This window comes from Populus euphratica, unplaced genomic scaffold (genome assembly GCF_000495115.2).
Source record: "Populus euphratica unplaced genomic scaffold, PopEup_1.0 scaffold10.1, whole genome shotgun sequence".
NCBI classification, from domain to species: Eukaryota; Viridiplantae; Streptophyta; class Magnoliopsida; order Malpighiales; family Salicaceae; genus Populus; species Populus euphratica.
Genome location: NW_011499856.1, coordinates 1,529,866 through 1,546,909, shown reverse-complemented (window position 1 = coordinate 1,546,909; position 17,044 = coordinate 1,529,866). Strand labels below are relative to the sequence as shown.

The 17,044-nt window shown below is 31.4% G+C and overlaps 2 protein-coding genes across 4 annotated transcripts; one reads left to right on the top strand and one right to left on the bottom strand.

The window, feature by feature from the left end:
- Positions 1-1,264: 1,264 nt before the first annotated feature.
- On the top strand, positions 1,265-6,193 carry LOC105123355 (uncharacterized). The gene is made up of 9 exons (XM_011022914.1): positions 1,265-1,739; positions 2,650-2,696; positions 2,773-2,875; positions 3,202-3,288; positions 4,238-4,321; positions 5,019-5,072; positions 5,540-5,620; positions 5,738-5,783; positions 5,911-6,193. The coding sequence occupies exons 1-9, from the start codon at positions 1,473-1,475 to the stop codon at positions 5,979-5,981; spliced, it is 840 nt and encodes a 279-aa protein (XP_011021216.1). The 5' UTR covers positions 1,265-1,472; the 3' UTR covers positions 5,982-6,193.
- Positions 6,194-7,613: 1,420 nt separating this feature from the next.
- Positions 7,614-12,233, bottom strand: LOC105123354 (mental retardation GTPase activating protein). Of its 3 annotated transcripts, none has more exons than XM_011022911.1 (5): positions 11,922-12,226; positions 11,764-11,808; positions 11,333-11,629; positions 11,056-11,237; positions 7,614-8,156 (listed from the first exon to the last, which is right to left on the bottom strand). In XM_011022911.1, exons 1-5 carry the CDS (start codon positions 12,145-12,147, stop codon positions 7,935-7,937), a joined length of 972 nt encoding a protein of 323 aa, XP_011021213.1. In that variant the 5' UTR covers positions 12,148-12,226; the 3' UTR covers positions 7,614-7,934. The 3 variants fall into 3 exon arrangements, with proteins under 3 accessions (XP_011021213.1, XP_011021215.1, XP_011021214.1); XM_011022913.1 differs by having other exon boundaries at positions 8,146-8,218; positions 11,922-12,227; XM_011022912.1 differs by lacking the exon at positions 7,614-8,156 and adding an exon at positions 9,391-9,678 and having other exon boundaries at positions 11,922-12,233.
- Between the last annotated feature and the right edge of the window lie 4,811 nt (positions 12,234-17,044).

Genomic DNA, 17,044 nt, shown 5'->3' with positions numbered 1-17,044 from the left:
TTCAGTTTTGGGTCGGTATGCCTTGCTTATGGTTCAAGGTTGTTTTGATTTGATGTCTTAAACGCTCCACTATTACTCTGTTTTAATTAAGTTTGGATTTTGACAATGTAATGAGTATTATGAATTATTATTTTTGTTTTAATTACTGATGAAGAGTTTTGAACTATCCTTTAATTTCATCAATTTTGAGTAATATAATATTTTTGAAAATTATGAAATGCTGTATATTTTTTAATATTTTGTTCTTTTGATATGTTTGTTTTGAGACTCAGTATTCATATTTTTTAATATTTTGTTCTTTTGATATATTTGTTTTGAGGCTCAGTATAGATAGGGTGTTTTTTCAATACTGCTTTTGCATTACTGATCATGAACCCAGGATTCAAGTTGTGATAGTCTCTGCATATCAACTGTTCTTCAAATGTTGCTTACGGGTTACCTAAGTCTTTAGGTCTCAGCAGATGTCCTAAGAAAGATTCGTTAATGAGCAGCATCAATAAAATTATGTATTCAGCAAATTCTTGGCTGGATGGGCATGGAAATTTACATGATGCTTCTTGTTGGTAAATGTTTTTGTTGAAATAATTATTGATATTAAAAATTTAAAATTATTATTTTAATATATTTATGAAAAAAATCACTTTAAATACTAAGAACAACAAACAATATATTACCCTAATTTAAGGCAATTTTACCTCTATATATTGGGCAGCTAACTAATGCTATTATACACACCCTAATGATATAATAGACAATTCTTGAAGGAGGGGAATAATTTGTAAATCTTGATAATATATTGAAATAACTGATGAATATCTTTTTTTTTTTAAAAGGAAACTATTGAATATTCTGAAAATTATTGAATATTCTGAAAATCACGTGTTTAAAAAATCTCATTTTGTCTTTGTGGAATTTTTGTATTCATATTTTTTATTGAAGTGGGATTACTTCCTATAATTTTTTTTTTATCGAATCTCCATTTATTAAAAGTTTATGAAGAATTTTTTTTCTTTCAAAAGAATTTTTTTTAATTGAATTATTACTTTATTGGTTCTAATTGTTTTAAAAAACTAATTTAATTGATACTATGATAATACAATATCATTATGATGCTTATAAAATTCGAGAAAATATAAAAAATTCAATCAAATTTATTGAAACAGATAACTAAAATAGTAATTATTAAAATTTTAAATAATTTAAATATTTTGATTATATATATATATATTATTCAATAAAATTAGAATTAAAAAGAAGAAAAAATAGAGAAAATGAATAGTGCCACGTAACAATAATTTTTTGGCGGTTGAAACTAGTTTTTGGATCATCAAACTGTAGCCTCTCATTCTTATTCTCTCCAAAACCAGATACATAACATACTTCATGCTCAAAGAAAGAAACAGAAGAATAATGTCTGCAAATTTTTAGAGTTAGAACCAAACTCTAAAAATCAATCAATCGACCACTACCCAATGAAAGCAATAATATTATCAGCTTCTGCAACAGCAAGAACCACCATTTTCCACTATGATGTACAATTTGGAAGGTTCTGTACTAACAAACACGAAGGTCGCTGCTTTCTCTCTGTACATTCTTCGTCACCATCAAAATTGAGTGCTAAGCAAAACCACAAAGTTAAGCTTGTGTTCTTAACCAAAGCTGCTGATTCGAGTCGGGCTTCTTCTTCTACCACTGGTTCCAAAACGATTGTTACTGATGATGAGTTCTCTCTTGCTAAGGTGTTTCTCTTCTTGCTTCTTCTTTTATTGTATGGAATTGATTTTTCTTCATTAAATTTTGTTGTAACAATTTAAATGAAATAGACCCATTTCACGTTTGTGTCAATTGTTTCTAAAGTTGAGGTCGTTACTGTTGTTTGTGATGATGATTAATTGGTTTTTGATTCACTAAACGACTATATTGGCTGTCAAGGGATTAATTTAGGTGTTTGTGGATTGGAAGTTGTTCTTGTTGTCGGTAATTTTGTTATCGGGGCTTGATAATTTATCAATTTAAAGTAATGGGATTACCAAAATTCAACCTGTTCCTTTGAAAATTGTATGAGAAAATGAAATGTTGAAAAAAAATGATGTTATCGAGGCATGGTGTTGGGTTTAAAGTTTGCAATTGTTGAGTCATGATTAATTGGTTAGGTGCTTATTGACTGATTCTTATTCCAACTGCTGTACTTTGTTGTTTGTTACCCAATTTGCTAGAGCTGTTGGGCTAATCTCATCTGTTGTAGCGGTCTAGGATGTAAAATGTAGTCTTGTTAACAGGTGAACAGGGGTTTTGTGTAATGCCGCATTTGTAAGGATAAGCATTGGTTAGCTTTTGGGTTAGATTCTTAGATACTAACGCACTGACTTCTTTTATCACTTATGTTGTTCCTAGTTGTTTGAATAAGTGATGAAACTGTCTTCAATGGTTTCAAGTTAATGGGATGTATTATATAGTTTTGTGGGCAAATTTCCAGTGATAACCAATAGCCAAACAGTTCCGTCATCTTCTTCAGTCTTATCACCTCTCTGAACCTGCTTTGGCTAAGACTTGGTGCAAGCCTGCTTACTGCATAAAGTTTTAATAAACCTGGTGTCATCATCTGTATGTTCTGATGACTGAAATTATGATGTTTTCTATTGTTTGCAGGTCTCATTTGGTGTCATTGGACTGGGTTTAGGGATTTCGCTCCTGTCGTGAGTTTCTTTCCCTTTGATCGTACCTAAGTAATCATAAGTGACTGCTGATCACAAGGTATTGTGTGATCTGCAGGTATGGTTTTGGGGCATATTTCAACATCCTTCCAGGATCTGAATGGTCAGCAATAATGCTAACATATGGCTTTCCTCTTGCAATAATTGGTATGGCCCTCAAGGTAAAAGTTTTTTTTTCCCTGCATCACTGGGATTTTATGACAATTATGTCATAAAATATTTTGGTTCTTAATTTTCTTATCGAGGTAGCAAGTATAAAAAGTAATTCACACTGCTTGAAACATACATGTTATAGTTTGTTTTGGGTAACCTGTTTCTTACGTTGATATCTGCCCTTGTGTGTCTGGTTACATATGGTTCTTTGTATTTTCTTTCAAAGGATGGCTTTAGAACTGTGATGGAATGCTTAAATTTCTATGACATACCTGGTTTATTTAAGAGGTATTGGCAATGAAGTAATGCTGTTTTCCTTTTGACTTCTGTGCAGTATGCAGAACTGAAGCCAGTGCCATGCTTGACTTATTCAGATGCTGAGATATTAAGAGAAAAATGTGCCACTCCAATCCTTAAACAGGTATTTTCACCACCAGACACAATGTCAGCAACCAACATCAATTAGATCCTATTATTTATTCTAATACTTCTTCTGATTAAACTCCTAGCTTAAGGGACTTACCTAACGAAATCTGATAGTTTGATTAAACTCCTAACTTAAGGGACTTACCTAACGAAATCTGATAGTTTGATTGGACATCAATTAGATCCTATTATTTATTCTAATACTTCTTCTGATTAAACTCCTAGCTTAAGGGACTTACCTAACGAAATCTGATAGTTTGATTGGACATCTCATCCAGACTTTGTCTTTTCATACCAGGGTGATATTTGCTTTCTTCAGCAGATCTTTTTTGGTCGATTAGTCGCTTGTTCCACCATGGTATCTTTGTTTTGAGTCATGTGTTTGACATTATTGACAAATTGCAATTCCATTCAACCTGATCTTTGGTCAAGGTAAATAGGGACGACCTTTGCTTATTTCTGGAGCAATTTTGAAGTCTTAAATGAAAAGCAAATTGGTGAAACAGGAAAGACTCGTAAACTTACATTTGTCTTTACCACCTCAGCTCAACTTCTTACTCCTTCCTTTCTATTATTTTACCATCTCTAAATTTCAAGATTAATGTCCATCGTTGGTAACTAAAATGTTATGCTCTAGTGAGTTAAAGATATAGCATGGCATCCCTTTCAGACTTGTAATATATTGTTGGATAATATAACTTCATCGTGAAGCTTCTACCTGTTAGGATATTGTGTTGTATAGCTGTTTTATGGAACAAAGTGAACCTTATTGCATTTTTTTTTCTCTTTCATAAAACAGCCTGTTCTTGTGCTGACTGCAGAAAACTTTACCACGTGCAGTCTGTATTATGATAATGCTTGCACAAGTAGACAACATAGTATACTCTTTTGACATTTTGAATATAGTATAACATCTGGAATTACTTCTTTATCTATTTAATCAGGTCAGGAATGATGTTATAAGATATCGGTATGGAGACGAGCAGCATTTGGACGAGGCATTGAAACGAATTTTCCAGTATGGTCTGGTATGCTATTTAATAACTAATATTTAATAGTACGGGGAGCATGCTCTGGATGTCTGTTCTATCATGAAAGACGATCAGCTTTTTTTTAAAGTTCCTGCTTACAAACTTTCTCATGTTTCAATATACCAGTGTATATTGAAGGCAGTAAGCCATCTTAGATTCAACTGATTACACATCATTTGTAATTCTGCTCGTGTAAAATTTTAGAAAAAAGAAATGTGCATCTGATGTTGATAAAACACAACTGAAAAATCTCTTCCTGGTATTCGCAGTCGAGAATATTCCTAGAACTTCATCTCAGGGAAGAGAATTTCCTCTAATCATTGACAAAGATCTGGAACCGATTATTTCCAGGTTTTTTACTTGTTTGGAGGGTATCAGTCATTTCAAACTGAGTACCTTTTTCAGAATGCCATGTAGTGTGTGAACTTTGATATTGGTCCCAGTACATCATGTCAGGGATAGTTTCTGGTCGCTTGACCTCCTATTGCTTGAATCTTTTTGGTTGATAGTGATGACAAAGTGAAACCAAGTACTCATCTAAGAATAGAAAAATCACTACTTTTACATTTGAGATTATAAATTCTGGTACATGACCTGGCATTTTATGTATCGGTGCATTTATTTAAATAGGAGATAATTTATATAATTCTTGTTCTTGTAGCTTTATTCTCATGTATTCTGCCTTGCATTTCAGGGTGGAGGAATTCCAAGGCGGAATGCACCTATTCTGCAGATGATTCGTGAAGAAGTATGTTCTTTCAATACATATTAAATTCTAAAAACAATATACTGATTATCCAACCTTCTGATTGACAGTGTCTTTGGTTGTAACTTCTTTGATCATATTATTGGAATGCAACTTATGTGCTAATTCACTAGAAGACTTTTGATTGCTCACAATCAAGCATCATTTATTAGTCAATATATGTTGAATTGCTTAGAACTCTAAAATTTAATATCTGTTTCATGAAGCTGCTAGGTTTTTTTCTTTTTCCCCTGATAATGGAAGCATCTCATTATAAGCTTCTTTCTAAATAACCTTTTTGTTCCCCTTTTATCTGACTGGTTCTGCAACTCAAACGATTTTAGAGAGCTTCTATGGCTTGAAAGCATTTGAACCTAGCCTTGCTTCCTAAAATATGTTTCTGATCTCTAAATGAGTGTCTTCGTTGACTGTTATCATATCATTTTGCTTGTATCATTACCTTGTCTCAGGTCACAGAGGATGGTAAATACTGTCTTGTCCTGGTCTTTGAGGCAAAATCTTTGCTGTTGTCGGACTTTGAAAAAAGACAGGTAAAAATTGTGCAAGCTTGGCTAGAAGTTAGCATTTTGGTGTTCATCAAATTTTGAGCTTGTGGAAGAGTTCTGAAAATTGCTTGCTGATTCTTTAAGCTCAAATAATGGTTTCAGGGAAAATTTACTTCATTCTTTGGACCTGATATCACAGCTGAGATCGGTAAGATCTGCCTTTAATGCTTTGGTTCAAATATATGCTTTTGAAAAGCCTCAAAAGGCCTGCAACAGCTCGGAATCCTTCTATGTAATGAATTATGGAGGTCATGCTAATTAATAATCGTTTGCAGGGATAGGGGAAAACAACCTATATGAAGTTCGACTTTTTTCCAACTTAAATGCCGATGCATCACCTTCATGAAGTGCTTCATGGTATCATCTAGCTCTGCTATCTGTTTGGTCTTTTCTTCATTTACATATACTCTCCCTCGTGAAAAAATTGTATAAAGATGTTTAGCTTTAGTTTATCACCTTTTTCTGTGAGTGTGCGTGAGGTGTAAAATCTTGGAGAAATTTACGCATGCTACATATAATCCCAATTGAAAGCCGGGGAAGTAATTCGATTATCATGAATCTGTTCTTTAAGCAATGCACAAACCCGACAGGATTTTCACCATAAGATACCACTACATTCAATGCAAAGAGATTGCTAAATTCTAGCTGCATTGCTCCCTCAACTCCTAGAGTTCTTATTATTATGATTCTCTTATCAGCAGATTGCATTGTAGTTCTCAGTTTTCTGAACATGATACATTTTCACACATAATGATCTTAACGGTCTGCCACTGGTTTGTGAGCATGTCAGACATGGATTTTACAAGAGACCAGAGAGTATAAGAGCACAATTTCCTTGAGTTAAAGATTTATTCATTGATTTTAATTGCTAATATAAAATCTAGGAAGTCAAACACTTAGGAAACTTTCTATTTATTAAATCCAGTTTAGTCTGGTCTGGCAGGTTAAAAGCAACAAAAAAAAAATAAAAAAATTAGTTGATTTAGTTTGCATCGAATTTATTCTTGGATGGGGTTTAATAATTGTATTATTGAGTTGTATTTGGAGTACAGTTGTATGATTTCAATCAAAACTAGACATGAAAGGATGAATTTAGGCGTGGCCCCCCAAAGTCTGGAAACTTTTCAAAGTCCGCCCTCCACTTGTAAAACTTTTCAGGCCAATAGCACCCAAAAAAAAAAAAAAAAGATTTGAGCCTCCCAGTTTATCAAGTCTAGATTCTACATTGTAGACATGGAATGAATGACATCTCATTAATGACACCTCCGAACATCTCATTAAAGCCTTGTTTGACATTGAGGTTTTACATGTTTTTGAGATTTTTTGAATTTATTTTAGTTTTTAATTATTTTTTATGTTTTATAAAATTGTTTTCATATATAGATATAAAAAAGAGTATTTTAATATATTTTTAAATAAAAATAATTTAAAAAAATAATTTCTTTCATACCGACACACATACCTTAAAATACAAGTCAAAAGGTATCTCATTCTTTGTTGTTTCTTCATCAATCATGTAAAATTGGAAGCTTTTTTTCTTCTTGAAACTAACATTTAGCAAACTAACATATCCTCAGATATATTTGGAGAAATAGTAGAATTAATGGGTTGTATTATTACAAACAACACAACCTAAATTTTCTTTTGAATATAAAAGTTGCACTGTTTGGAGTAGTGTAACCACTACAATTTTTTTAAGGTTACTCTGTTCCTCTATTTTCAGCTGCACAATCTTCACAATTTTTTTTTAATATTTTCGACAACATGGTTTATTAAAAATATTTTAAAAAAATATTGTGACCTATAGATTCTATAGATTGTAATGTTTTCAACATCTTGATTTTACAGACTGCTAACAGCACAACCTGGGAGATGTATTCTTTTTCTAAATATTTTTTGAGTCGTATTTATTTGATATATTTATTTTTTGTATGAATTAGTTTTTTAAAGGATAAAAAAACTCTAAAATCCTTGGATAAAAAAAACTCTAAAATCCTTCCTACAAATTATTTGTTGGTGAATTTTACACGGGAGAGAAAGAAGAATCTATCCATTCTGAAGCAATAAACAAAGGAGTGCACGTGAACCCAAAAGCTGTCAGCCATTTTCAGAGCTGAGGAATAAAACACAACATCACTACCTGCAACAAAAACCCAAGGAAAAAAGGCAACCAGCATAGGACACTGTCTTTCATTTCCGTCCATTCATGGTTGTCCTCAGTGAAGCCCCCCTCCCCCATGGACAAGACCTCTTCAAAGAAATCCCCTGGTTCCAGTATATATTCTTTTACGTACCATCTCTAGGTCTCCTTCTTAGTAGCACCCTTCACGTTAAAAGAGAAAATATTGCTGTTTCTTGGTTTGTGTCTCTCCCTCTGCCTTTTTCTCATCCATGATAAGCATCCACCTAGCTTGCTGATGCTGCTCATCCACATTTTCTCATCCTTTCTGTTCTGACTTTCCTCTCTAGTGCTCTCATTTTCTGTGCTTTCTTCTTTCCCTCTTGTTTCTTTTTCCTGAACCTGCATGTACCACATATAACATATTCATCATATAATTCACCAGTCATTTATTAGAAGATGACCTGAAAAGCTAAAACAGGAAAATAAAATGAATGCATTACAAAAGAGATAAGAGGAAACAAAAAGAAACATTGAAGGAAAGAGTATTCAAGTTAATGAATTGTATCTGTCACATTCGAATACCATCTAAAATCTCAAACCGATTGTATCATGTTAAAAACCAGATAATTTCTTACGAGCCAAACACTCTAGCTATGCCGAAGAAAAAGATATTCCAAGCCAAATGTATCTTTTACTAAAGAAGATCACTGACAAATCAAAAAATCTAGAGTCTGAAATATAATGCATCAATGTGTCTTAATCCATGGTGGTTTTTCCTTTTCCATTTTGATTTTTTTATCTTTTACTGGTTTTGCAATAGGAAATTTTAAGTTTTTTTATCAAAACATTGTTGCTAAAGAAAAATGAAAATTGAAATTGAATTATAAATTAAAAAAAAAACTCAATTTTACGAGTGAGTTGTTATGGGTCATTATTGACCCGTTATTTGCAATATTACACTCAATAACACCCATTACCGTTAGTTATACGACGTATTATAGCTGTTATTGTTGTGATTTGGCACCATCATGCTATAACACCGAATAGCAGGGTACCACGTACGAAAAGTGGCAAGTGCAATAATTCTAAGCAATTTGTCCAAACCCCATGTATAAAGGTAGGCAAGTGCAATAATTCTAAACAAATTGTCCAAACCCCATGTTATCCTCTCATCTTTGTTGTGGTGGTGGTCAGGTGAATCTACTGTCTTGATGGGTATTAAACCCTAGTCTCTGCTTTCATAGCTCTAACAATTAACCACTGAATTGTCCAAAAAAGAGAAGGAAGAGCTTTACTATGGAATAAAACTTCTAATCCATTCCATGTTTTTCTTTTCCTAGTTTTGGTTTGAGTAAAAATGCTTAGATAAGCCTCACTGTGGTTTGCATGCCTAAAAATCCGAACCCAAGATCGTCAGCCTAGAGCAAATTAAAGCATGTTCAAGGAGGGCAAAACAAGGTTGTCACGGTTTGCACCTTATAATAGGTCTCTTCCGTAGCGTCTTTAATGTTTCTATGGGGTTTTGTGCTTCCATGGAAATTATGCTAGCTTCTGCTAGTATACTAGTAAAATATTGTGGCAGGCAAACTCCAGTCAAGATCTCAATAGCATATCAGATAGCACATGGTCAAAGTGGTTCGAACATTTGAACACCTGAAGAGTATTACCGCCTTTGTCATCGTTTTACCAGACCATTCAAGTCACAGTGTACCACACCACGGTGCCCAAACATCGCAAAAGATTATAGAGGGGTCAGTGTCACATTAACCAAACTTGCTTGTACAAGTTTGCCACAACAGTGTAATGTCAAGATCTAATAATGATGTGTGGCTCCAATACTGTGAATGATAATAGCTTGATGAAGGAGTATTTTCGTATCCAGTGATACCATTATTCTGTGATTCAGCCCTGAAACACATGACTGTTTTGTCCAAAAAGAAGAAAAGGAACTGTGAGAAGCAGTGAAATGCTACTTTTAATGATCACCCCAAAGAATCAAAAGCAAAAGAAACAAAAAGGAGATCAAGGAATTGAAAGCATCTTCAGTGCCACCACATAAAACAAAGAGGAGAAGAACTAAAGAACAAACTCCTCATGCAAGTTTGAATAAAGAACACAGTTGAGGATTCACTATCAGAAAATTGTCAATTAGCAATGGAATTACGGACAGAAAATATTATGTCAGTAATCTCCGATGACAATAGTATTGAACTTCCTAAAGGGCTTTAACTTTCTTCCTGTTTTTGCTCCTCGAGGATTTCTTTTTTAAATAAAAAAGTACCCATGAAGCCGAAAAAAGAGGAAAGACCTTTTCTTTTGACAGGAAAAATGTTTCTGGGAATCATAGATAAACGCAACCTTATGTGCTCGAATGCTAGCTACCTGGGGCATCTTGGTGTACAATTAGGGCAAGCACCCATCATTGTTAGAAGGACCAATACCACGTTTATTGTTAGTCCCCCACAATGGTAGGGCCAAGATAAGTCATTTGTTCTCTGAAACTTGCAATTGGTGCAAAACATTTTCTAATACTTTCGCAGCATACTGCCTGCACTTAGTACCCCCTTCATAGTGACCACACCCCATTAAATAAGGGACCATTTCACCTAATTGCTAGTTCCCCACCATGGAAGGGCTCACGGTGATACACGCACATATATCAATAAATACATGACCACTCCCCAAAAAAAAAAAAAACTGATGCGTGATGGCAATGCATTGCCAAGCAGCGACTAGAATCGCGAGAAAATCAAAGCAATATCGATAGTTTGCACCTTACCTACTCTTTCCAATACAAGAACAATCTGTAATAAAGGTTGAGGGAAACACAAGGCTACATGCATTGCTTTAGTCTCATTAGTATGGTTTCATAGTATTGTGTATATTTATTATGAAATGGGTCCTGAAAGTAGTGCCTAGGAGTAAAATGAAATAAACTCTAATGTACAATCAACGAGTTAGATTACCTTTAAGGTTTAACAAATTTCAGGTTCGCGTCCCACGTAATTTTTTCGAAAAAAAAAAAACGATGCCCATAAACTTGAAGGGAAAGTGGGAAATACATTCGAAATGTCATTCAAAGAATCTTGTATAGCCCTGCTCATACAAAAATTTCAACGTTGTGGAAGTGGGAAATTGCATTTAATGAAGTGAAAAGGAGCAACGAAAACTTATCTTTTCAGAAAAGCAAAGGAGACAAATTGACTTGACAAGAAAAACATGCCTCTGGTTCAGCTTTCAACTTCGAACAAGTAAATATAAATGAGCGTATTGGGTTGAGAATATTTGCAGAACATACCTGTCCTTGAGCTTTCAGCTTTGAATTACAATTTGGTGTGTCTCCACCTTCTACTTCACATCTCTTTCTCTCTATAATCGGAGGCGTTGAAGCTGGACTAGGACTACTTAATGAACTGACGTCAGGAGGAGTGCTTTGAGTCCCAACATCTCTAGTGCTCAGCATGCCCTCCATCTTATCTTCTGCAACCAAAAAAAATATCCTGAACCAATTCAAAAACAAGCTTTTTTTGTCTCATCTGCATAAAAAGAACAGGAACAAGTAATCCAATTACAACCTTTAATTGGAAAATGATTGACAATATCGTCATGTGTAGCAATAGAAGCAGTAGTCTTTGTCTGGATTTGCCGCGAATGATTAGAGTAAACAAGAGGTGCAGACATTGTGATTCTGTTTGTTAAGTTTCGAAATGATCTTCCACTTAGTGTTTTAGCTGATAAACACTCCATCGGTACCTCTCCTGAAAGCGGGTTGCATATATATTTCTCTGCTTCATTCCATTTGGAATGTAAAGCAAATCCATCTGGTGATGAGCATTCCCAACTGTTATAATATCCCGACCTTGCTTGCAATGCTGCAGGAAACAAAAAGGAACAAATACAATCACTTAACATCACAAATCTCAACGCATAATACAAATATTATATGCGTAAGAACTTGAGCTGTTGGATAATGATGTCCTTGACTATTTGCATAGTCACTAGTTACCTTTAAGAGCTGTGGTGAATGAGTATGTTGAGGGGTCAATCTCTTCTGAAAATGTTAAGATAAGATGGATCAGGCATATGATAGTCACAAACAAGAAAATTAAGCCTTGCATCAAAAGAACAGAAGCAAAAGAAAAGGACAAGACTCAAGCTTACAACCTCTTATGGAGTAGCCAGGAGATGAGGCAGTGCTAGAAATAGTAATGTTTGATCTAAAAGACCTTGCACCTTCTCTAAAACTTCTGATATTTGATCCTGAAAACCTTCTTGATCTCGTGTTTTCGCGGCTGATTTGAGCCCTGAATTCCCATTCTCTTAAATTGAACTCAGGTTCCTCTCGTCGTTGAAAGTTTGTGTATGGAGATTGCTCCATTGTGGAAGCCATGAATGAGTTTTACATTGCTCGAGTTGAAATATGGAGGCTTGTAGTTAGTTATAAAATCTTTAGCTAGCAGTACTCGTGGGTTTTTATTTTTTTAGTGTGAATCTAGCGAGCAATTTACTTGTTGACACATAAGCAGATGAGCCAAGCAACAACTTACCAAGGTGTTGAATTTAAAACTAGAAATATCCTATTTGTTTTTGCAAAATTATTGGTTGACAGCATATAATTCTGCTGTTAATATGAATATTGCAGGGTTTTGGTGTCAGCATCCACAAAAGATAATTGGTATTGGAAAAACATTGATGATTCATACTTAGATTTACTGTTTATTGAAATAATATAATAATGATTTTACTCTTTTTCAGTAAAATTTGATGAACTTGCTACTGGCTATTGGGGTAATATAATCTTTTCATAAGATTTGCCGGTCATTTTCAGATTAATTAGGAATAAGTTAATTTTTTTGTATTTTAAAACACGCTAAAACAACTAACATACCCTTAAAGTAAAAAATAAAAAATAAACTAATATTTAGGAGTTTTTTTTATTTTCATTATAATTTTTAAGTTATAATTAAGTTGGTCGAAGAACAATTTAATACTTTAATAAATATAAAATATTATTTAAAAATAAAAATATATAAGATGTACAATAAATATGTCAATTTATAAAAAAAAAAATCTATTTTTTTAAAAAGACGTGTGAAGCATTTTCTAACAATTAAATGTTAGTTTTTGCTATGGCATAGAAATATCGTGTCGAGATCTTTTTTTTTTAGTCAAGGTGTTATAGTGGTATACTGGTGTGAAACCGATAGTTTTTTTTTATCTTACTTGTCTCTCTCCTCCTTAATTTTCATGTATAAAACTTTAAATTTTTAAAACAACTCTTTAATTTGTTTTTCCTTCATATTTGATTTATGTTATTTTGATTATTTTTTATTTTATTTGAAATAATTTATAAAATTGAAAAAACAATTCAATGTCATCCTCTTTTGATTTTTTTTATCTGTTAGATATAGCTCTCATTTTTTTATTTTTTATTTTATTTGACATAATGTTTTCAATTGAATTTTTTTATGATTTCATTCTTTTTTGGTTTTTTTTTCCTATTAGAATTGATTATCATTTTTTTATTGCTATTTCTTTTTTACTTTGGGGAAAAAAATTAAATTGATATTTTTTTATTTCATCATTTAACATTAACATTAAAATGGTTGGAGATTGAACTTCTTGACTGAGTCTGGTCTAGAATTTTACTAGTTATGAATTTTGGGTTTTAACTCAGGTTTAGAAAATTCGTTCTGGTTTATTTGGTTTTTTATTTTTTTTATAAACTTATATTGTTTTCAATTTCATGCATCAATAATTATATGATTAGAGATTAGGCTCCATTATTTTTTTATCTACTTTTTATAGGGTTTTCGCTAATTTTCAAAATGACATAGGTTATCTCGAACCTTTTTATTTTTTATCCTTTGTCAAATTTAGATTTTTTTTTAAAAAATAGACTAAGTTAAATTAAGTAATTAAATATAAACATGAGATGTTCACTTCATGATATTTTATTTATTTTTAAGTCTTTCTCATTAGCGTTAGAACTATATTGATAAGCTCTTTCTAATGATAGAACATTATCCATGGTACAGTGATGATGGTCTCTAACAAATTTTTCTTTCTTTTTTTTCCAAGTATGATATTAGTGGCTTATTATTTATAATTAATTTTTGTCAATTTTTTTTGTTTGATTTATCTATTGTTATTTTTTTAATTATATTATTAAATTAACCGAGTTTATTGAATTCAATCAAATTAATAACATAAATTTTAAATTTTTCTTATTTTTTTAAAACCACTATCATTATCTAAATATTTTCCTCTTAGAAATTCGTTAAATTAAGCCATCACAAATTTTTCATCTCTGAAATCATGTTCATTAATGTCTTGTAGCAAATAACTCAATGGATTTTTAGAACCTGAAATTCAAATAAATGATTGGTGGAGTGCAGATGATGATACACAGTTCCATCTTAAATACATTAAATGTTGCTATTTTACTGTCAAAATATAAGTAGACATTTTATTTGTGGATATCTAAGTTAGTTTATACATAACTCAATTAATTTTTTAAAATCTTAAAATTAATAATTTTATATAATTTTAAAATTTATAATACTTAACAAGTTCAAAATATTACATGTTTCGAGTTTTTTTTTCCTGGGAATAGGTTGACAATTAAGCTCAAACAATACAGCATATATCCAAGCATAAAAATGGATGACACTAAATTCCCGGTGCTGTAATATTTTCCTGTTGTAAATCTGGGTGCTGATTTTGATGCGGTTCTGGTTTAGATCAATCTCTTTCGATGGAGCTGTAACTTTGAATTCTGGTGATCAGCTGTGACCTGCCCGAGGGGGAAAGCAATGTAATGCCAAGATTTATTGAAAATAGATGGACAAAAACTAAAAGCAGGGAGGGACATGAATGTACTTTCATAATGATTTCTCAAATAATTCATAATGGCCCCTAATTGTTTTAGAAACTCAGATTTACTCCCCTCTTTCTAGACATTTGCCCCATATTATTGGAAGCTTGTCCATATATAATCCATGGCGTCCCATGCACTTTCATAATAAATAATAAACAAGAAATTAAAGGGTGCGGCTATTCACTGTATTCACTCTAACCTATTATTTATTCTTCATTAGAATAGTATTTTGCGGTTATTTTTTTATTTAGTTTTTTATTTTAATTTCACTCCCCTGCCACTAAATCTTGTTTTCTTTTTTTTTTAGTTTCTTTTTTCAATTTTATTTTTTGTTTTAAAAATTATACTTCATAAATTTTGTTATTCTGTGTGTTAGGTTATATATTGATTTTATGAATTTGATTTTTTTTTAATTTCGACTCTTAATATTAGAACTGTATGAAGTGAAGCTTCTTTTTAATTTTTTTTTTATGAATCTCATTATCAGCTCGGATTAACTTGGATTATTTTATAAATTCATTTTTTTTCTAATTATTTTTTTTAATTTTATCATTCAATCTAAATTAGTTGAAAATTAAATTTTATAATTTATTTCAATTGATTTTCTATAGAGTTATATCGATCTTATAATCTAGATCACAAGTTTAATGGGTTAACCTAGGTTGACTCGATTTATTTTTTTGTTTTTTTAATTGATTTTTTTTTCAATTTCACCCTTCAACAACTCAATCTTCTTCTTCTTCTTTTATATTTTTTTAATTTCATTCTTTAATATTAGTGTTTTTTTTAAATCATGCTCTATAGTTTTTTTTATTTTCTTTTTATTGGATTATATACTAATTTCATGGATTTAGTTTTTTTTCTTCAGAATTTTAACTTTCAATATTAAATATATTGAAAGTGAAGCTTCGTAATTTTTTTTATTTACTTTCTATGAGGTTATCTCAAATTCATAACTTTTTTTATTTACTTTCCATGAGATTATCTCGATCTCATAATATAGATCATTAGTTTGACAGGTTAATCCTAGTTGACTTGAGTTATTTTTTATTTCTTTTTAATTTTATTTTTTTTCAATTTTATCTTTTAGTAATGGATTAATTAAGAATTAACCTTCATAATTTATTTTATTTTACTTTCTATATGGTTATAACAGTCTCATAACTCTTTTTTAATCTTTTTCTATCTTTTTTCCTTGTTTTTCGCATCATTCTCCTTAAAATAGCAAAAAGCCTTACTATTTTATTTTTATATTAAATTTGAATTTCATTCTTTTCATTGTTACTTATTTGTTTTTGATACTTCTTTAATTGATTTTTTTTTTAACGGCATCCTTATCATTGGTTGATTAGGAATTTGAATTGATATTTTTTTCCAGTTTGTTATCTATGATTAATCCTAGTCTCATGATCCAAGTCATAAGTTTGGAATGCTAGCTCGATTTAATTTTGGGTTTTTTTAGCATTCTCTTAAAAAAAATTAATTTCATTCTTTAAAGTTTGGGGATTGGACTTCATCAATGTTGTTTGCTTACTTTTATACAGGTTATCTCGGTCTCATAATTTAGGTTGTAGGTTTGGAGCATTAGCCCAAGCTTTCTCTGAATCTTTTTTGTTATTTTTTTATAATTGGATTTTTTAGCCACGCCTTACAATAATAGGTTAATTTGGAAATTGAGTTTTGTAATTTTTTTGAATTTTTTTCTACTAGAATATTCTGGTCTCACAACTTGAGTAGCAAATCTAAATAATGTGCCCCCGTTGACTTGGGGCTTTTTTTGTCCTTTTCAATTCCTTTTCTTTTTAGTTTTGGCCTTCAACAATTAGTTGATTGAGAATAGGGTTTTTTTATTTATTTTTATTTTTTAAAAAAAATTAAGTTATTCTAATCTTATAACTTATTTTATATGTTTGTTGGCTTAACCTAGGTTGAATCTATTTTTTATGTTTTTTCAAAATTTCCTTTTTTATTCCAACCTTCAACAAGAGGTTGGTGTTGAGCTAGACTTTGTAGTTTTTTTCTATTTTCTTTTTATGTGATAATCTTATTCTCATAAATCAAGTCATGATTTAGTTGATTTAGAATTTGGCTTCATGGGTTTTTTTTTTAATTTTATCTCTATTAAATTATCTCAGTCTCATGACTAGGTTTATTTGGTTAACTTGGGATGACTTAAATAATTTTTGCTTTTTAAAAAAATATATGTTTAACTGATTTTATCTTTCAACAATGGATTAGTTTAGAGTTATGCTTTATAATTTTTTTATTTACTTTATATAAGGTAATCTCATTCTCATGATTCGTTTCATGAGTTAATGATTTTATCCAAGTTAACTCAAACTGTTTTTTTTTTTTAATTTTCATCTTTCAAACTTTTTGCTTATTAGAAATTGGGCTTCCTGACTTA